A 21,318-nucleotide genomic window follows, 5' to 3' on the forward strand; every position below is an offset into this window, starting at 1 on the left:
GAAAAAAAACATGTTTATTATGTATGTATGCAGTTCGTGAAAATAAACTAAAAAATAAAAAGAAAGAAAGAAAGAAGAAGAAGAAGAAGAAAAAAAAAAGATTACATGTACAAGTAAAATTTGACACTTCTGTCCGTATTGAATATTGTAAAAGCAATTCCTGGTTAGCCAGAAAAAGGTACATAACTTAATTACGCTTATTCACACAGCAAAAATATGTGTAGTTGATATGAAATATGTTTTTATATGAAACAACCACTCTAAAGAAATTTCGACATATATAAGGCAACATAAAGAACTGCTACACACACACACACAAAAAAAAAATCAGTACCAACAAACCTCAATAAATACAGCCACCAATGCAAACAAAACTGCGATTCCTTCTACAACATCAGTCCATCAGAAATAACAAGCTACCTCGATACTTACCCCCCAAGATACCCGAGTCCCAGAAACGAGCTGGTTTAGTCGGCCTGTTGTAGTTTTCATCGCGATTGTTGACCAAAATCAACTTATAATCCCCTTCCTTCGGGTACGGATTTATGTACACGAACAGCAGGCACATGCTTCGAAATACACACCTGCAAATTAACGTGAAAAAAGGTGATTTAAAAGCGTCAATGCATGGTACTTTACCAATTCAGATTGTTGTACTATGAGCGATGTAATGATGTGAATAGGGGACATATTTTACAAGTGCTATGTCCTTAAATACAAAAACAAAGAGGAAATAACAGAAAGAAAAAAACAGAGAAGATACAGCCAGAGAAAGAGGATAAGAGAGAATAAAGAAATCAGAGAGATGCTTAAATTCCTTTTGTAATTGCAATAAACTTTGCAGCAACGAGATGGAAACATTCATTAAACAGAGTTAAATCCTGTATATTAGAGGATTAACGATCTTAAATTTTCCACAGTTGTGAGTCTGAAGAGGAAATCGTGAAGTGTTCGAAACGTTACCATTATTTTCTATTCTCATTGTGGCTCATTTCATTTTCATATATATTACCTGTTTTTTTTTTTTTTTTCTTTTTCTTTGCTTTGTTTTTTTTTCCGTCTGTGTGTGTGTGTGTGTGTGTGTGTGTGTGTGTGTGTGTGTGTGTGTGTGTGTGTGTGTGTGTGTGTGTGTGTGTGTGTGTGTGTGTGTGTGTGTGTGTATGTATGTGTGTGTGTGTGCGTTTGTGTGTGTCACCATATGAAAGTTACCAAGTAATGGGATGGCATTATTACAAGCTGATGTAAAATAGGAAAAATGAGAGAGAGAAAGACAATATGAGAGACAGACACAGAAACAGGAGGGGATAGATTAGATAGTATACAGATATTATAGTATACATAGATGATATTCTGAATGAGAGTCAGGTAGTGGCCCGAGATAGGAACTAAGAAACAGACAGACTCTTTCTTACGAATAATTTTGAATTAAAAAGACGACTTGTTCTTTATCATTTCCTTTATCTGTTTATATTCGGAATGGGTCTATAAATATAAAACCTTCGACGTGAATTGGGTCAAATCTTTTGTCTTTGTTTTCCAGTATCGATGATTTGGTTCAATTTAATAACAATGATAACAAAAAGAAATCATAAGAGAAGTTGAAACAATAATCGAGCAATTCGTTTAATTGATTACAAATCATGTTGCATATAATCCCGAAGGAGCAGCAGCGTGAAGGTGAAATACTGTTTTTTATTACAATTCTGCTGTTGATAATAATGTCTCCTTTATATCTCAAGTATTCTGTGCACGAAAACTTACAGTAGGAAGTGAAATGTCATGGGTTAAGTCCCTCTCTATAATTGTAATTGTAAATTCAAACAGGTGCATTAGGAATGCAGGTCGTGTGAGGTGTCTAACCCCTGGTGTTAATGTGTGAAAAGGGTCAGTTGTCTTATCTTTTTTTGTCTAAACGTTTGTGTTTGGATTTTTTTTTTTTTTTTTTTTTGCGCGCGCGCATTTGAACATTTGTATGGCAGTTCCCTAATCGAAGCTAACGTTATAAAAAAGAAAGAAAGAAAAAAAAAAAAAGGTATCATCCACGGTGTTATACATATCGTTCCCTTTACAAACGTTGTTCTCGATTAAACTCATGCTCTTCATAAGCATGAGTAGGATGAATTGTTTCACTAAATCATACTCCTTGGAAAAAAAAAAAATAATGAAGAAAACTTTAACATCATCTCGCCCGTTCGCCTTCGCGCGTAAACGATCCTCACTTCCTTCTGACTTCTCTCCTACTTTGATCGATGTAACTTTTATTCGTGTTTTAGATCTACGAAAGATGAATAAGCCGAAACGTAGGCTTCTTTAACGACAGCTCCAGGGAAATCGTCATTGTCATAGTAAACGCGTTCCTTGTGCTAAAACATCTTCAGTGTAAAACTTCCCTTTTTCCATTCTTCCTCCTCGCAAATAGAAAGCGAATTCGTCTCGAAAAGTCGCGAAAACCCCATATCGAGCTTCTACAAGAAAGAAAAAAAGCAAGATTATAGATAGGCCTACACAGTCATTTGAGCGATTCGAAACCCTGCGTTATATTCTATCTTACGTGTAAGATTATATACTTTACTTACCGCTTCGGAGAAATCGTTAACACTCCCGGATCTTACCACGGCTTAGGTAATCTCTACAACTGCCCTAGTGAGTTAAACACGAAAATGAAAATCACGTGAATGGCAACAGTCAGTCCCGTTGCCTTCTCCCCCTCCATATTTACTTACCTCAAACTCTCAAAAGGTACAATATCTTTTCACGCATGTGGCATATTTTTCTGTATCTGCACAGAACTAGGTCTTGCAAAGCGACATACTTTGCGAAAAAGAGCGACAGGCAATTCTTACTATCTTTTTATCGTTACTCAAATAATCATTCGGGGAAAGTAGCTCACGTATTTTATTCTGTGCGTATTTTAGTCCGAACATATTGTGCAAATAGGCAACCCATATAACGTGCAGAACGCATACATGCGATTCTGCACCCTGTATTAATAGTTAAAAGCAAAAATAAATGTGCTAGACATTTAAGGTCATATAGCACTATAGGAAAGAATATTAAAGGAGGGGTGAAGGGCATAGTTGCTATTCGTCAACCATCTAGAGTGATCTTGAAAGGTTAGAAATGGGTAAAGTTGTTGCTGTGTCAATGGTCTATGGTGGGTCTAGGTAAAGGATTTACATAAGTGTTCCACGTGTGTATCCAGGAGGGAGTGGAAATGATAGAGGGGATGGAGGGAGGGAGAATATACGTATAGTTGGAGTCGAGGGGGTGGGTTGTGCCGGGAGGGAGTAGGTGGAAGTGATGTAGGGGTAGTACGAGTAGGAGGAGGATGGGTGTCGGGAGGTTGGATATCGGCAGTAGTTGGAGTTGGGGGGAAGGGGTGTAAAGGAAAAAGGATCGATATCGGTAGTAGGCGGAATTGAGGGGGTTAGGTTGTGTTGAGAGGGAGTAGGAGGGAGGGGTGTAGGGGGAATATGAGCAGGAGGGGAATGGATATCGGCAGTCACTTCGAGTATGGAGGGAGCATGAGGTGTGGAATTTTGTGTCTCAAGCATATAGTTTTGGATATCTTCCATAGTTTCTGCAGTGGAGTTGGTTGGCGAGTTTTGTGTGACAAAGGTTCTCTTATGAGGGGGGGAAGAGGAGACTGGTGTCTGAGGAATGAAGGTAAAGGTAGGTGTGTGTGAGTGTGCAGCAGGGGAAGAAGGGGTGGAACGTTTAGTCTGTCTGCTGCGGGTAGTGTGGGGAGGGAGAGGGGATGGTGTTGGGGCTGTAGTTGAGATTGGAGTGTCTGTAAGGTAGTAATAAGGGAGGTTGGGGTGTTTGATGAAGAAGGTTGTAAGGGTAGAGATGATGAAGTTGAGGAAGTTGGTAGAATAGGAATGTCTTCTGAGTCTCGTCTTGGGTGGGTAATGCACTAATAGGCATTGAGGAGTGGGTAGTAGTTTCAGTATTCAGAGTCGTGATTAAAGGAGAGCCTAGGGTCGGGGAGCCGGCAGACTCTGAATTGGTGGGGCTATTTGATGAAGGGGCAAGCCTCATTGCCTCTTAATATGGGTATTACTTCATTACTGGCCATAGGAAGCCTTGATTATGTAGGGGAAATAAATAGTCCACCCCTCAGTGCCCCTTAAGGGGGTAAGGGCTATACAACTAAATCAGGGGAATACTGTGCCCATGGTTCCTGCAGGCTGTTCAGGACTGCCACAAGGTCAGCCTTTCATCCTTTCAGCACGGCTCTTACACCTTAGGAAGTAAATAGTAGAAGGGGTTGGAGAAGGGATGGAAACAGAAAGCTGGAGGGAGAAAAGGTCATGCAAAATTGGTTGAGCCGAGGGCTGAGGCCCTAGGCAGGGGGATCCCTGCATTGAGTCTCAGTCTCCGTCTCCTAAGCCCCCCACGACAACAACAGGCAAGGGATTGGGGGGGACTATGTTCAAAAGGTTGCCGACCCCTGGAGTAGGTTATCATTGGAGTAAGGGGCTGTTGGGGGAAATACAAAAAAAATCGGTCCCAATGAGCTGACTAATGAGATTAATCAATAGATTTGAAGAAGTGGGGATCGTAGAGAGATGAGGACAGGAGGAGGGAGTGGTGTGAAGTGAGGTTGTATTGTGGGGGTATGGGCAATAAGGTTGAAGAGTTGTAATAAGGGAGGAGGAGGTAGAAAGTGAAGATGATTGTTCAGGAGGTGGTCTGGAAGATGTTGGGAGTGAGGATGAGATGTGTTGCAATAGGAACAACGAAGGGAAGGGCAAGAAAACACACAAATATACCGAAGGCCTTTTCGCTACTGCTTCGTCAGGGCATACATCTGGGTAGAGGTTTTGGAATGGGTCAAGTTGACAGCATGTGTAGAGGAGGGAGGTGTACTAATGGTGGTTGGATCCATGACCACAGGGAAGTCAGAGGTCGGTAAACCGAAGGAGTAATTTCGAGAGGCTAGTTGATAAAGGAGTAAGCCTCAGTGCCCCTAATAAGGGTACAAAATCTTCATTCCTGGCCTTGGTAGGCCTTCATCATTCCTGGCCTTGGTAAGCCTGACATGTGTAGGGAAGGTAAAAAGGCTAAATGATTTACCAAGGAATACTGTGCCCATGGCTTCCTGAGCCCATTCATGACTGGCATAAGGTGTTTTTCATCCTTTCAACACCGCTCTCACACCTTTGGAATTGGATAAGAGGGAAAAAAGGAGAAGAAGAAAAGACCATGCAAAATTAGTTGAGGCAAGGGCTGAGGTCCAAGGCAGGGGAGATTCCCTGCAATGGGCCTCAGCCTCTGTATCCTAAGCCCCCCCCACAACAACGGGCAAGGGATCTGGGGGAGGTATCAGGGAAGTTGTAGAGATTGGAGTATCTGGATTTAGACGGGAAAAGGAATTTGAAGGGGAGGTGGATTAGAGGTAGGATGGCTCAAGGTATAAGGAAGAGATACTGGGGGAGATGCTGAGACATCTTGAGAAGATGGGAAAGGAACAGAGTGATGAACAGTCTTAGAATAAGTAGAGAGAAAAGCCTCATCTCCATGTTTCCTGTCTGGCTTGAATCTGAGAACCGCTACCTCATATTCAATCTTACAGGTAGTGGGCTGTGGAGCACCAGTGTTTGGCTGGATAGCCAAAATGCCAACATTTCTGACACTGACAGGGAAGGGGTCGATATGGTCAGACATGGTAGGACACCATCAATATAAAATTCACCGGGGAAGCATGTCTACGGAAGCTAATCTTGGCAATATTGGCATGGGACTTACACTGGCCTCTGGGAGGAATATTGTAGCACTGTACTGCCACTGCATCATAATCAACAAGGCAGGCAAGCAAATAATTTTCACAGTTTGACCAGCTCTTGTCGTAGATAGGACAAGTAGTTGGGGAGATAAAAACAGTTCCAGTACAAGTATTAAGAGAAGGGTGAAGTTTGGCAGGAATAGGTTTGCCAATGAGATCAGTAAGAGTAGATAGTGTACAACTTTGGGATTCAGATGTAACTGTGACAAGGCATGAACAATCAGAGTGACTGTGAGAGGAAAATTTGCCTACTTGTTTTAGGAGATATTGTTGAAATAGACAGGTATTTTCAGAGTAAGGGGCTGTGGAGGGAATCACAAAGAATTGATTCCACTTGGCTGGGCCAAAGAGAGTACTCATTTTTTTTTTTTTTTTTAGTTAGCACAGGTCTTTTTCTTCTCCTTAATCTCTATTAATATATTAGCTAATTGAACTCCTTTTTCATGCATCTTAGGCAAAAGGCCCCAAGGATCATAAGAATTCAGGACTTTTAAGATGTACTCATATCCTTCATGATAGACTGAAATTAAATTTATGGCTTTATAAACTTTCTCCCAAGATTTACTTTGTTCACATTTATCATGGGGAGCCTTTGAATTATGTCTGTTTATACAGTTAATTATAGCTTGTTATCCATACATGATTAAATTATCATAGGAGTAAATAACTATTGGTTCACCTTCTCTTTAACAAACGAGATTGAACCTATAATGGGTTGCACTTCTTGCCTATAAAGGACCTGCTGTTATATTTATTGGAAATGATTTCCTAAATGAAAGATACTGGAAAACAGTTTCTAAATTTGACACTGATTTTTAGACTCCTTGGTTTCTATTTTCTATCTCCATAATAGAAATACAGGCTACAAAAATCCAAACATAATATTCATGTTTTATTTGTTTGGGTCTACATAAAATTCTCCAAACAGTATTCATATCAAGAGATTGTACATCAACCTTAACAATTAACAGATAACAAACTTTCAACATTCAAAAGTTATGACCACAAAATTATTAAATGGTTAGACAGTTATCAAGGCAATTTAGAAGACAAAAATCTCATCTAAATATTCTTTTCTGTTATTTTAGCTATGTCCTCTGTAGTTCTATTTAGCCTATCTTGTTCACACAGGTGGATTCACAAATGCCTATTCTCCAAGGAGTTAACTGCTAGGCCTACCTGATCTCACCTATTTAGCCTTGAATAAGAAATACTAATAACAAAGATATAAATAAAAATAAAAATTCAAGGAGTCGAGTAAAGAGGTGAGTGAAGTAAGTGGCTCCTCAGTGACTAATAACTAATAAACTAAAATGACTGTGGACAGGGTATGTATATATGCCCTCCCGGCATCAGCAAGTATAGTACATTCTGTGTCTAAACTAAGTTATTTGTTAATTACATAAAATGTGATTTTCCCTCACAAAATATTGATTCACTTTATATCTAAATTTTCTCTTAATCATCAACACATGAAGTCTAGTCAACTAGTATTTCCTTAATCAACACAGATGAAAAAAATTCTGTACTAATGTCCTATGACTGTTTCTAGAACTAAAAAATAATAATTCAATAAATGACTGCTTTGAGATTTTCAATCAATTAAGGAAAAATTCCCTCGTTTGAATTATTACCCTAATTCCTTGATAAATGCCAACATAATCTTGCACGTATATACAGCATGTTTGATACTAATGGTTCTAAAAAATAATAACAATAATAATAATAGTATAAAATAATATCAATAACTGGTAAATATGAGCTTGTAATGTTATTTGCAATGAAGCTGCAATGTAAAGACTACTTGGTCCTGTTTTTCTTTTGGAATTCCATTAAAAGCTAACGATGAAATTTGTGACTAGACAATGTGAAAAAAGTAAGAAAGTTTCATACAACTTTTAAATAGGTCTTGAAAATCACAATATTATATTACCTAGGGATTTGTAACAAAATAAATTTAGTTTTCGAATCCCCATACAACAAAACAATTAATGCCAACAAGTACGTAGTGGAAGACATCTACTCGAGGCAACTTAAGGGACTCGATATCACCATCAACACCCACTATACCCGACAACATAAACAGTACGCTAGTTATAATGAGATACGCATTACCACCTGTGAATAGACAATAAGGAGAAAATTAGTTTGATTTACCTTAAAAATAAAGCGTGTGATAATTTGTATTCTCTCAATTTTATGACCTTCTTATGTATTATACTTAATTTTATTTATACAGTCCTTACTGAATGAGAAACAGTATGAATATCATAAGTAATAATTCTTGAGACAGGCTGTTATCTATATTCAAATCACTGCCTTGATATATGTATTTATTTCATCATTTTTCTAATTTTTAGTATAAGAGAAAAATACCTTTTTCAAAATAAAATAAACAGAAAATATGCTATTACTCACCTGTTATACCCAGCACTAAAATCATGATAACAGATAATCCATTTATCAAATCTGTAACTTTTTCCTTGTAGTGACTTCTAAGTGAAGATGTTATGAATGTCGCAACAGCACTTATCAAAAAGCCCTGAAAATAAATGAAATGTTTTGGTATCAAACATTTATGAATTGATGTACAACTAACCCAATGCTGCTGTGAAAATGTGATGTTCACAGGCGTGTTGTTGTGTGAAAAGTATCTACACCCAAACTTCGCAAGTCCTCGGCCACTACGGAGTTAATTAGCAAGCCACTAGGGAGTTGATTAGCAGTCAGTGTGCACTCATCCGACTTCCCTCTTCGTTAAGTTTTCGTGATCCCCCGCCCCAACGCTATTATCAAAGTTACTTATAATTTTTACTGACATAATTATTGCAGTATTATTAACAATACTAATAACAATGTAAAATACAATATTTCTAAAGATCAAGGAAATGATTAAATAGGTGATAGGTCAGACTAGTGATTGGCTAATTGGTTACCAAACACTTACGGAGTCATGGATGTGTAAATACATTTAACCCCATTTAATCAGTTTTAAGGAGAGAGAAAGAACAAAAGCAAACTGTTTAATATATTTTCTATATGTATCCAATAAGTACGAATCATTTTGTGTTAAGAAAAGGACACTCTTTTTAGGAAAAAACAAAAACATGTCTATTTTCACTTGCCCTGGAAAAATGAAAGCATATAAATAACATTTTTGAAGAAAGAAAGAAAGAGGGAAAGAAGGAAAGAAAGAAGCAAGGAAAGAAAGAAAGAAAGACAAGACAAGACAAGACAAGACAAGACAAGACAAGACAAGACAAGACAAGACAAGAAGAAAAATTAGCCTATGTCCTATCACCTAAACCTGTTTTACAAAGGACCTTTATATAATCCTTTAGTACTTTTTGCCTTTTTGCATACCTGTCCAGCTGTAGTAAATGTATAGTATTTGCAAACCTCTGCTGCAAGGCATGGAACACCTATAGCTCGGCACAACCATGAAAAGATTATGTGATATTTCACAATGCCTGCTTGATAATTAGGCAATACTGAAATAAAGAAATATAAAATTAATAAAGTGCATTCATTGTACATATATATATATATATATATATATATATATATATATATATATATATATATATATATATATATATATACACTAGTGGAATATATGATGAAGTATGTTAATAATCATTTACCCTTTTTTGCAATACCTATACATGCCACTCCAATAGGACACATTCTTACATGCTCCGAATCGGGCAACACCAAGGGAAGCTGCGATGGTCATCAGCATAAACCACCATTTCCCAAACTGGAAGTCTGCTGTGCGATTATCACTCAGCATCCGGAAACCCCATAAGGCAGACAAAGCTAAGACTAAGTCTGACAGAGCAGTTGATATTCGACGATTCATTTTTGTGCTTTCTGAAAAATTAAAAATGGTAAAAAATTATTCATATTCTTACATAAGTATTAATGTATCAAATGCCATGCAGACATATATATATGTACTTAGTTTGTTCTGGCCACAATACAATTCTAGAGCACACTTAGAAAGTTTATATACAATAAATGTAATAGGTAAGAACTGTAACTGTCAGCCTTCAACTGCTTATTAATTGTGGGTGGCACGATTTGTATGGCCTGTCCACTGTATTTTAATTTATTAATTGTGTTTATACATAGATGTCTCTGCAGGTACTTTTCACCAAAGAGTTAATTATTGTCCTTCTATCTCATTCGTTTACAATTTTCCTTGATTTTGGGAGGACTCTCTTTATTTTTTGTTATTATAAGTATCTTAATAACATTATAATAATCCTATGTCAATTATAAAAATGTCATTATCAAGAGTATTAGAAAACAAAATTTTCACACATTCAAGGAACAGGGAAACTAGGCGCCACTAGTTTCTAACAATGTTGTCCTTGGTGGCTGAGCACTTTTGGAGCCACCTGTGTGCAACAAATAAACGAAAAACTACCAAGGACACTACATAAAATAAAGTAACCAATCGATGCTATGAACACCTTCACTGTGATATTAGTGTACTAATTTTGTTTCCACATAGATAGCTCCAGAAGCACTCGGTCACCAAGTAGCCAATTACTAGGCCTACCGATGTTTATCCCTTCCTTGTGAAGAAAAGCTTGAATTTTTGTTACTATGATTACAGTTAATATTACAAGAGCAATAATGTTAGTAGTACTTAATAACAATGTTAACAATAATAACAGCATCAGAAATAAACCTTTTTTTCTGAATATTAAAGGAATGGGATACACAATTGAGATCAAGTAAGCTCATTAACTCCTTGGTAACTAAATGATTGCAAAACCATCTGTGTGTAAACAATAGTGACAAAACTACTGAGGATACTGCATGTAGCCAGCACTAATGCATTCAGTTCTCTCAGCTTCACAGAGTAATGAAAAACAAAAACAAAAAATATCTTACATATATGTTTTTTTAATTTAGTAAAAATAACTTTTTTCTGGCGTCCATGCTTCCTACTCTGTCAAAATACCCCCACCCCTCACACACACATAAAAATTATATTTGACTCTAAGATTTATTTACTTTATTTGCCATATACATCTAGGCCTGTTTATTTCACAAATTACCAAAACTCTTTAAATGTTATTTTGAAAGAACTATGTCAGAGAAGAGAAGTGTCCTTGGCTTCATCAGAAACAAAGCCAAAAAGATACAATCATATATATCAAAATATGCAACACATGAAAAAGGTAAATGTTTGGAGTTCACCAGTGTTTATGACACCAGCCTTGCATTAACTAGTGTTAAGGCAAAGGCCAACTAATCTTTGCCACAAGATCTCTGGTAAGATGGAACTTGCAGACCTTCCTGGAGCAACATTGTCAACTGATCAAGCAATCCAGCTTTATCTTTCCAAAATTTACGTGCTTTAGGATTGCGGGTTTTCACAGGTGATATACCAATAGCATCAACCATAAAGCTTGACTTGATGTTGCACCATTACAAGGGTGTATTGTACATCATAGGATATACACTGTAGATCAGATAAGCTACATGAGTGCCTTTGTCAGTGTTTTCAAAAGATTTACTGTGTAAAGAGTTACTTTTTGGAGTTTTTTAAAATCAAATGATGGATATTAACACTCCATCACCCTTTGGTAAATCTCTGGTAATTTTTTCTAATACATCAACATATCAGATCACCATGATTCAGGTATCATTGGATTCCTCTAATATTTATAGTACAAATATGAAGGTTTTATTGTGCAAAGCCCCCCAACCCCCACATTCTTGACCCTAATAACAGGGGAGGGCATGAAAGCTACCAGGTAAAATTGGGGTAAAAGGTAAATAATATACCAAGAATTAGTCACTCTATTGTTTAATGTGCCCTCTGCGACCCCCAACCCCCACCCTGAAAAATAAAGGATCCTGCACACATTCATAGCAGGAGAGAGTACACAATGGCCACGTCTGTCCAACACTCTCTCCTGCCGTGAATACTTGAAGGATTCTTTGTTTATCTGGGCAGGGTTTGTGGGGGTAGCAGGAGGCTGAGCTCCTGCATTAGGCAATATAATGACTGATTCTGTGTTTACTATTTACATTTTATCCCACAATTTCCCTGGTAGCTTTCATGCCCTCCCTTGCTCTCGGGGCCAAGAATACGGGGGTTGGAGGGTTTCCGTGTAAAAAATTCTGCATATTTGGAAACTAGACAGTGAGAAGAATACAACGATTACCAAAATCGTCACGATTACAAAAAAATGACCATGTTAAATGCTAGATCTATCTATATGGATGCTGCCCCGTAATATTTTAACAAACACAAAAGATCACATCCCCCAAAACCTATTAACAATTCCCTTCACACAGCCAGAAAACCCAAAGTCTCACTTCCAACACCAGATAACCAAATCCCCCACTAATTCTCCCCCCAAAATAACACCCACACTTCACAGAGGACGGAGCTAGGGAGCGAAGACCTCACGCCGCTCTTTCCTATTTTTGTTGTGGTCCTGGGGTTCGGCGAGGGCGGTTGCACTCCGGTGTCGACCTTGGGTATTATTTGCGTATAGAATAGATAACACGGATTGATTTCATTGGAAAAAGTGATGGTAAAAGAGATAAAGAGATAATTATATTATTACTATTTAAGGGGTAGGGAGACACGCATGTCCTTAAGAGATTCCAAAGCTAAATAGTATTGTTTTAGCCTAACTTTTAGGTTTATTTTAGTGTAATTCTCATACATTTACTCTTCAGTGATGGTTGAATTCGATCACCTCAGGTCTTTCTTTTCTATATTTTGGGTTGAGGACTTCTTGTGGTCTTGTCTTGATTATCAGAATTACTACTGTTAAGATTATTATTGTTATTATTATTATCAATATTACCATTACTATTATTATCATCATTATTATCATTATCATTATTATTATTATTATTATTATCATATCATTATTATTATTATCATTATTATATTATTATTATTACTATATTATCATCATTATTATCATCACCATCACCATCATCCTCATCCTCATCCTCATCCTCATCAATAATAGTGGTAGTACTATCATTAATATTAAATCATTATGATTTATGATAATTGTTGCTACTATTATCATTATTATTATTATTATTATTATTATTATTATGGCAATGTAACCTTTATAAAAAGAGATTATCATTTATACCATTACTAATCAAAGGTTTGTGGAGAGATATTCTTGATCACAGAAGATTTCTTGGTTTATGCAGTATTGTTTTATTACTACTGTTCAGTTTATTGTCATTTTTCATTGCAATTCTCACATAATATTTACTACCTAGCAGTGATGGTTGCACTTGATCACAACCTTAGGTATTAGTCTCTTCTTTTCCATTTTTATTGGTGAGGACTTCTTGTGATCTTGTGTAGAGGTTTAGAATCACAACTGTTAAGATTATTATCATTATAATCTAGTATTACTATTACTATCATTATTATTACTACTATCTTTATTGTTATTATAATTATTGTTATCAATATTACCATTGGTACCATTATTATTATTTTCATCATTATCATCATTGTAGTTATTATTATTATTATTATTTATCATCATTATTGTTATCTTTATCATGATGATGATAATGATAATATTATAATAACAGTAAAAATAATAATGATGATGCTAACACCAATACCGATATCAACATTAATAGTAATGATGATATCAATACCAATTATAGTAATGACAATAATGACTATTCTTACTATTCTCCATCACTCCCTTGCTGGTACCAAGAGACCTACACTAGTAAACCTGTATCCGTTTGTCAAGTACTGTTAGTTAACATTCTCATCCTTATATTCATTTTTTTTTTGTTTACTGTTGTTTGTTGCCTTCCTGATGGAAGTGCTGGGGGTCATCGGGCAATGGCGTGGACCTCATCAACTTTATTGTCATCTTCACTGTATTCAATACATTGCTGAAACTGCCATTGGTTTGAGAGATCGGCCTTGCAAGTTTTATTTTTCTTGTGATCATTATTTTTTTTTATCACATCTCCATATTTCCTATTATTTGTATCTTTGTGTTTATGGTCATTGTTTTTTCTATTTCCAATATCATTATCATTACCATCACTGATTTTTATCATTGTTATAATCATACCTTTAGGATTTTCTTTTCTGTTTTGTCACCTGTTTTAGCATTATAATTTTCAATCAATATGATACATTTTACAAATACTGCTATGATGTATGAGCTGCTGTTGTTGATAACAATAATAGTAAAGAGGATTGGTAAGAATCATAATAAAAATAATAAGGAGATTGATAATAAAAGCATGTGATAGTACTACTGATAGTTGTAATAATAGTAAAAATACTGCAGCTACTATTGCCAATACTACTAATAACGATAATAAAAACAGTAGTAATAATGATAATGCCATGATAATAATAACAATATTGATAATAATGATGACATTAGCCAAAATAATAAAAACAGTAATAGTAATAGTAATAATAATGTAATGATAATAGTAGGTTATAATAAAAATAATGATAACAATAACAATGATAATAATGATTAGACCGATAATGATAATAAAAATAATAAAGATAATAATAGTAATAATAATAGTAACAAGACAACTGATAATTAACCACTGCTAGTTAGCGTAAAAATGGATGACTGGAGAAGTTGGAACATGTTAGACATTATCATTTACATTTTAATGTATATTTCAATGTTTCCTTTCTTAAATTTTCATTCATTATTTATATGAGCTTCATATTTTGCATACTGGCTGGTCAAGCTAAGAAGCTTGTTTAATGATATGGTAAAAGATAAAGTAAAACAACTTATAGCAAATAACATTTAATGTTTCATCCATATATTTTTGCCAACTGAATCAAGTCAGTTGAAAATTGTCAAAGTGTAGGCATATGTTCTGTTTTATAATGAAGCATAATAAGTGGACTATTAAACACCTATTCCATCAGCCATGCAGATGAATTTAGGTTCTATATATTCATCCCCTTCAGCATATGAAAGAAAAAAAGCCTTGCCGTAACTACACCACTTTCATTAGAACTAAATTAGGTCTTGATTAAACTATGTATGCACAAACACGCACACTCATCCACACCCCGCACACGTTTATTAGTATACTGCACAAGAAAAAGCAATACATTCAGTTGCTAACTGGTTTTGTTCAGATGCTTAAATCAAATCACAAGTGTAAAGGAAGCATCACATTCATGACAATCAAAAATGAAATGCCAAGAAAAGCACACAGCCACTGGGAGTATTTTCTCTCACAAAGGGCAGCAACATGAAAAAGTGCAGAGGGAAGACTGTAAGCACTTTGTCGGAGTTAAAAGCTGATCAACAACAGGACGGGAAATTGGACAATATATTGCATGTGTTTTAATGAGATTTATGATATATTCTTGTACACAAGGTATGTAGATAAATTTCAATAAAGCTGTGCACATTAGAAAATAAAGTATTCTATGTATAGGCACAGAAACAGACGCAAAACACGACACACATATATAGCTCTATAAATGTCAACATTTTCATATGTATGTTAATAAATGTGTATGGTGTGCTTGTAAAATATGTGCTCCATGGATAGAGGGAATTTCAACTTGCATTTTGTTTAATACCTACCATTTATGCATATACTATTTCCCATGTCAAGAAGTGTACAACTGTGCAATTAATTAATCACTCATCTGGTTAATCAGCCTTCAGGAAATATACTATTCTTTATTCATAAGTACAGTATATACACAGAAAGGAATCCTTCATTCATAGTCACTATGGTAAATATGAGTAAATTGAAGAAAAGAGAATATTTATGTACATAGTAAGAAAGTTTATCTTGTGCATACACACAGGGTTTAAAGGATTAGGGGATGAAAAAATAAAAATATAATGTGGGACTAATTACCTCAAAATCAGATACAAAATGCTTACGTATGGTTTTAAATGTAAATATGAATAGAGTATCAGACAGCACAGAGAAGGAACAGCAGAGAAAAAGACCGTTATTCACAAAATAAATCTGATTAAAAGATTGAGACAAGTTTCAAAATCCCAATGGACTTCCTCGACTGGTTTAGCTCAGAAGATGAAATTCATGAGACTTCTGAAACTGCCTTCTCATCTTTCAAAACTTATTTTGTGTACTGTGGTATTTTTCAGTCATTTTGTCAGTACAACTTAGCATTTATTCATTTGCAGAGAAGGAAGAGTTTCATGTAAGTTATTTCCCTTGGCTTGGTAAATTGTCTCAGTCAAGTCAGTCAGGACTGTCTGCAACTCACTGTTGTGTTTCTCCATCTGTGGAAAAGAATAAATAGAAATATTAAAAGACTGCAAATGCTAACTCTTAAGATCTTATCCATACATGGCACACCAGCACACTAATCAATCACTGATACTTATTCAATATCAATGAGTGAAAAGGGAATAAATTATAAAAGTACTTACAGCTTGCAAAATATTCTGGTAATTTGATGCAATAAAATGGTTGAAATCAGCAACCTGGTCCTTTAGTTGCTGAGTCTCATGGCTCATCCTTGCATGCTCGGCCTCCAAGTCCTGGAGAACAATCTCATCCTCTGTCTGATTGCGCCGAAACTCCTCTAAGGTCCTGTTACATGCAATGGAGAACACCCAGTAAGAAAATGTGAAATAAAGTACAATCGCACCCAAAGAAAGTATTATCAAACTACATAAATTTTATATAAATGCTCCTTTGTAGTTTTGCACATGTACTTACGACTTGCGCTGGTTAACTTCATGTTGGAGGCTCTCCTTCTTCAGTTTCCATGACAAGTGCAGCTGTGAAATCTTCTCTTGCTTGGATGCTAACTGTTCCATCAGCTGTTGAATTTTCATGGCAATGTCTTCAGTTTCTTCCAGTACTAAGCCTTTAGAACGGTCTTTCTGACTCAGTTCTGCTAGACATTCCCTGTAAAAATACACATACAGCTTACTAACACATTTACAGGACAAACACATACACATAAAACAAATGCACGCACCCCTCTCATCACTACCCACATTATATTCAAATTTGAATATCACATTCTCTGCTATAATTAACTTTGCAGAGGAAACAGGCCAGGAGAAAAGGAAAAATCAAACTTACTTTTGCTTGGCCACTCCTTGCTGGATCTCCTGCATAACTCCTAGCAGCTGTTCCTTCACCAAGTCATAAACAGAAGGGAATGTCTGTAGTGACTGCTTTAACTCAGCCAAACGGCGTGACCTGCTCTCATTATTATTCTTGTAAATGGCCAACTTGCGTTCCCTTTCTTCTATTTCCTGCCGCTCACTGGCCTGCACAACTTGGCCAGCTAGTTTCTCAATCCTCTCTTTCCCCTACAAGATGTAAGTTAGAATACAGAATCAATTGTATATTCATGTTTCGAATTTCATAACACAAATAAAAATGGTCAGAAGTGAATTTAGGAAATCTAAAAAGCTTTACTTTCACCATTACTTTTAAAGCAATAAATGGCTTCATAGAAAAAAAAATCTCAAGATATAAAATATATAACTAATACAATTCAACATAAAAAAAAGAGAATAAAATAACTGATGCAAGTAAGTGAAAAAGAAATGAAAGGAAAAGAAAAGAAATATTCATATATATAAAGTATCTTTACATACCTCAATTATCTCCAGTTCAACATCTTTCATGGTTGTAACTAAGGTTGCAATGATCATCTTTACTTCATCAAGCTGAGATTTCAGGTTAAGCTTTACGTCTTGCTGTTTCTGCAAATCCTCCTTCACTTCTGCAATGCGTTTCAACTCCTGCAATGAAATCCCTTCATAAACAAAGATTCCTATAAAATACAACCAAAAATCGATTTTGTTCTACGTAACCAATTTTAATAAGCATTATAAGTATAGTAATAATAATAATAATAATAATAATAATAATAAAAAACTGTAATAATATGAAAGAATATAAAGAAGAAGAAGAAGAAGAAGAAGAAGGAAAGAAAGAAAGAAAGAAAAAGAAAGAAAATGAATGAAAGAAAGAAAGAAAGAAAGAACTGTAATAATATGAAAGAACATAAAAACAACAACAACAACAACAGCAGACCTGCTCTTCACGAATCTGATTCTCTGCATTCTCCATTTTGAGTTGCCTCAGCTTGGCAATGTTCTTCTCAATGTTTTCTTTTTGCTTTTCCCGTGCTTCACGTTTAATTTCCACCTAGGGGTAAATATCAAGCATTAATCTAAGCCAATAAATATAACAAATAATATCTATTATCAACAATTAACAGCATATCTTGGCAAAATCTCAAGTTGTTAATGTTTATCACTCAGTTATAGTGAAAGTACCTGAGAAAACTGCCAATGGACACATACCTGCTCTTCAATAGCATTCATTTGCTCTGTACTTTCATTTGCAGCATAGTAAAACTCCATCATCAGCGAGAAGAACCTCCTTGTTCTTCTTGGTTCTGTAAGAAGAGGAAAAATAAAAGAATGGAAATTGTTGTCGAATGCCAGAAGCCATTACGCGAAACCCCACAAAGCATTGCAGTAATTGTCGACCTCTAAAATGAATATACATTTAAAATGCAATGCCTTTGAACTCACCTCTGTTATCCTACAACAGAGTAAACTGACTGCCACACAAATATGTGCTAATACACTTAGTTGAATACAATACTTGACATTTAAATTTTTCATCATAAGCATTTATGTATCTGATTATCTGTGTCTTTGGACCTAATCACCAATCACAAATTCATGACAATAATAAGAAATCACAAGATGCAATGACAAGAAATCAATTATACTGCTGATGAGGATTTTATCACCATCTTCTCTTTCCCTACAATAATTCTTGTGACAGTGAGCAATTCTGTTCACTGTCACTGCCCAGAGGTAATTGAGTGATATCTGAAACAGCCAATGTGGAGTCAGATGAGTAATTTATCAGCTAATGGGTTACCAAAATTATAGGTCGATTTGCAGGATATTAGAGGGGTATTACCGAAAGACGTCAAAAATCTTGGCGCGGTCCCTCTCATGCAAAGATTTCTGACATGCACTGTATATATATATATATATATATATATATATATATATATATATATATATATATATATATATATATATATATATATATATATATTATACTAATCAACTTCTGTCTATCTTTTACCATATCTAACAATGACCATCACCAATAACATGACAGATATTTCATCTAAACACAGAACATACTCACTTGGATCAAACAGGTCTGCTGACATGAATGAGTCATCATTGTACATCATCTTGAGAAACCGGTTGATGACCTTAGCTAGGGCCATTGTCCTCATGACTAACCGGTACATATCTGGGTACTGCTGAACAGACTCGCTTACATCAAATGGAAGCTGTAATAGTACAGAGAGTAATAGCATGAATAACGACAGTCATACACTTTGGCCATGGGTACATGTATTGTCCATGGTAGTTCTTTGTAAATTCTGTTGTATACAGATGGTTCCACAAATGCTCAGCTACCAAGGAGTCAATAAATGACCTCCCAAGATTTCCCTATTTCTTGATTTTTTTTTTTTTTTGTAATTTATTTATGCTATTAATATTAAACCTGTTATCATTATTGATATTATAATTATTATTGATATCATGATCATTAATGTTATTAGAATACTGACAGCAATATGGAATTAAAAGAGAATCTTTCCAAAAATCAAGGAAAAGGATGAACAGGTGAGATAGGAAGGACTAGGCATTGAAACACTGAAGAGTTGTGGAACCATCTATTTGTAAACACAATTACTAAATGAAAATCACAGCAGACATTCCAAGTATGTAATGCCATCCTAGCACACTGGGTTGAGAGACAGCAATGTTTGAACAGTATAACACTGGCCAATGCAGTCATAATTTACAGATCAAAAGTTTACTATGTCCATTAATCCACTGAAAATGAGTTTAGGTAATATCTTTCCTTCAGAGGCAGTGGTAGCTACAGAACAGTTATGACTTACACACAGAAGGTGCTATAAATTTTCACCCTGTCCTGGAATTTCCCAAGCCAGTTGCAAGAGTATGGTGCATCAATTTTTGTTATTATAGCGTTTTTCTCTCAGGAAAGGAAAAACTGTCATTCATCCTTGACTCTGGAATATCTGATTTGTTTACATATGGTTTGGATTATCTATGACTGATACACAATGTTTCTTATTGTTTTCCTTGAACTTTGCTACTCTTGATGCCACCTCTTCCAATTTCTTAAAAAAAAAAAATAAATAAAAAAAATAATAATAAAATAAAATAAATAAATAAATAAATAAATAAATAAATAAATAATAATAATAATAATAATAATAATAAAAAAAATAATAATAATAAACAAATAAATAAATAAAATAAAACCAATCTTGCCAAATTAGACCCCCCAGAGTCTGGGGCGAGCTGCCAGTTTTTCTATATTTCCTGAGGTTTGCATTTGATGTGTTTAAGCACAGACTTGTCTCTCAAATTTACAGTAAGCATTGGAGAACGTCAATCCTTTAAGCTTCAACCCTGAGGTACCTTCAGCTGCCCAGCCTCCCGCTTTGGCTGCAGTACAAATACATTTCCTTGAGGTATTGTGCACACAATATCAGGAAAGGAAAGACTGCCAACTCACCTGGCCACAATTTGCCAAGTCATCCCCCTCCCCCCTTTTATAATTTTAATTCTAATCACCTGACACTTAATATCTATGCTTGCATGTTTGGATTTTCAATTCTTTCCTGAGACTGGATGCTGCATAGACGAGCCCAGACAAGCCAAGACTTCTATGAAGTCAAAGCTGCATCATAATATTTAAAAACAAAATAAGCTAATCAGCAAAAGAAAAACATATATAATAATAATAATAATTATAAATAAAGAAAAAAAACTAATAATAAATACAAAAAACTCTAGCATGATCTGGGCAAAGACCTCTCTCTAAATCGGGCTCCTTAGTTCCCAAAGTAGTTTGCATAGGCCTGGGCAAGAGTGAGAATCTTTAACCGGAATCTAGTTCCAGGCACAAAATGTTAGTGAAACACCAGCTTTACACACACATAGAAATTGTATCCAGTTTCCATTTTTGATTGGATTTTGCATGCATTTTTTTTATCCATTGAAATGTCATATCCAGCATTCAGATGGCAACAATGCAATATTTGCTTGTGAGTGAGCTTTTTCGCGCATGCCTCAGGCTTATCAAAATAAGAACGAGTACCTGGGAATGCTGGACAATGACTGAAGGCTGTCGCAGATAGGAGTTGGACCTGCCACTCCTTTGGGAACTGTGGCTGTAGCTGTGGTGTGCAGACACTGCACCACTCCTATTCCTCAAGTACTGAGGCTGGTACTTCAATTATTGATTATTAATAGTGACTGAAAGTTATACTTCAATACTGCAGTTTTTTAACACCATTTCTCTATCAAGGGCCAGATTTACTAACACTTTACGATATTGTAAAGGGTTTGTTTATATCGTAAAACAAGCTACTTTCTCATTTCTCCCAAGGAGCGTATTTTCAAAACACTCGA

General features: G+C 35.4%; 3 protein-coding genes across 5 annotated transcripts in view; all 3 read right to left on the bottom strand.

The window, feature by feature from the left end:
- The window catches only part of LOC113824557 (transport and Golgi organization protein 2 homolog), an 850-nt gene extending 275 nt beyond the window's left edge, over positions 1 to 575 (bottom strand). The window contains 1 exon segment of the mRNA XM_070115474.1: positions 429 to 575. Coding sequence (XP_069971575.1) covers positions 429 to 568 — 140 coding nt within the window. The 5' untranslated portion in view covers positions 569 to 575.
- A 6,092-nt stretch (positions 576 to 6,667) lies between these two features.
- Positions 6,668 to 12,320, bottom strand: LOC113824548 (uncharacterized). Of its 2 annotated transcripts, none has more exons than XM_027377287.2 (5): positions 12,187 to 12,320; positions 9,482 to 9,661; positions 9,152 to 9,279; positions 8,207 to 8,330; positions 6,668 to 7,906 (listed from the first exon to the last, which is right to left on the bottom strand). In XM_027377287.2, the coding sequence occupies exons 2-5, from the start codon at positions 9,648 to 9,650 to the stop codon at positions 7,746 to 7,748; spliced, it is 582 nt and encodes a 193-aa protein (XP_027233088.1). In that variant the 5' UTR covers positions 9,651 to 9,661; positions 12,187 to 12,320; the 3' UTR covers positions 6,668 to 7,745. The 2 variants fall into 2 exon arrangements, with proteins under 2 accessions (XP_027233088.1, XP_027233089.1); XM_027377288.2 differs by having other exon boundaries at positions 12,131 to 12,280.
- Positions 12,321 to 15,490: 3,170 nt separating this feature from the next.
- Positions 15,491 to 21,318, bottom strand: part of LOC113824558 (kinetochore protein Nuf2) — a 9,498-nt gene continuing 3,670 nt past the window's right edge. For both annotated transcript variants that reach the window (XM_070115125.1, XM_070115126.1), the window contains 8 exons: positions 19,004 to 19,154; positions 18,133 to 18,227; positions 17,861 to 17,974; positions 17,419 to 17,565; positions 16,895 to 17,127; positions 16,523 to 16,714; positions 16,231 to 16,393; positions 15,491 to 16,080 (listed from right to left, as the gene is read on the bottom strand). In XM_070115125.1, the coding sequence (XP_069971226.1) occupies positions 15,961 to 16,080; positions 16,231 to 16,393; positions 16,523 to 16,714; positions 16,895 to 17,127; positions 17,419 to 17,565; positions 17,861 to 17,974; positions 18,133 to 18,227; positions 19,004 to 19,154 (1,215 nt within the window). In that variant the 3' untranslated portion in view covers positions 15,491 to 15,960. The remainder of the gene's footprint in view (positions 16,081 to 16,230; positions 16,394 to 16,522; positions 16,715 to 16,894; positions 17,128 to 17,418; positions 17,566 to 17,860; positions 17,975 to 18,132; positions 18,228 to 19,003; positions 19,155 to 21,318) is intronic.

Source organism: Penaeus vannamei, chromosome 37, assembly GCF_042767895.1.
Source record: "Penaeus vannamei isolate JL-2024 chromosome 37, ASM4276789v1, whole genome shotgun sequence".
Taxonomy (NCBI): domain Eukaryota; kingdom Metazoa; phylum Arthropoda; class Malacostraca; order Decapoda; family Penaeidae; genus Penaeus; species Penaeus vannamei.

Bases quoted from the DNA above. Each gene is read 5' to 3' on its own strand.
- LOC113824548 (XM_027377287.2), bottom strand. From the start codon at position 9,650: ATGAATCGTCGAATATCAACTGCTCTGTCAGACTTAGTCTTAGCTTTG. The intron at 9,280-9,481 runs GTAAGAATGTGT...TCTTTATTTCAG, and splicing joins TGTTGCCCGATTCGGAGCAT to TATTGCCTAATTATCAAGCA. The intron at 8,331-9,151 runs GTATGCAAAAAG...ATTTATTTTCAG, and splicing joins CATTTACTACAGCTGGACAG to GGCTTTTTGATAAGTGCTGT.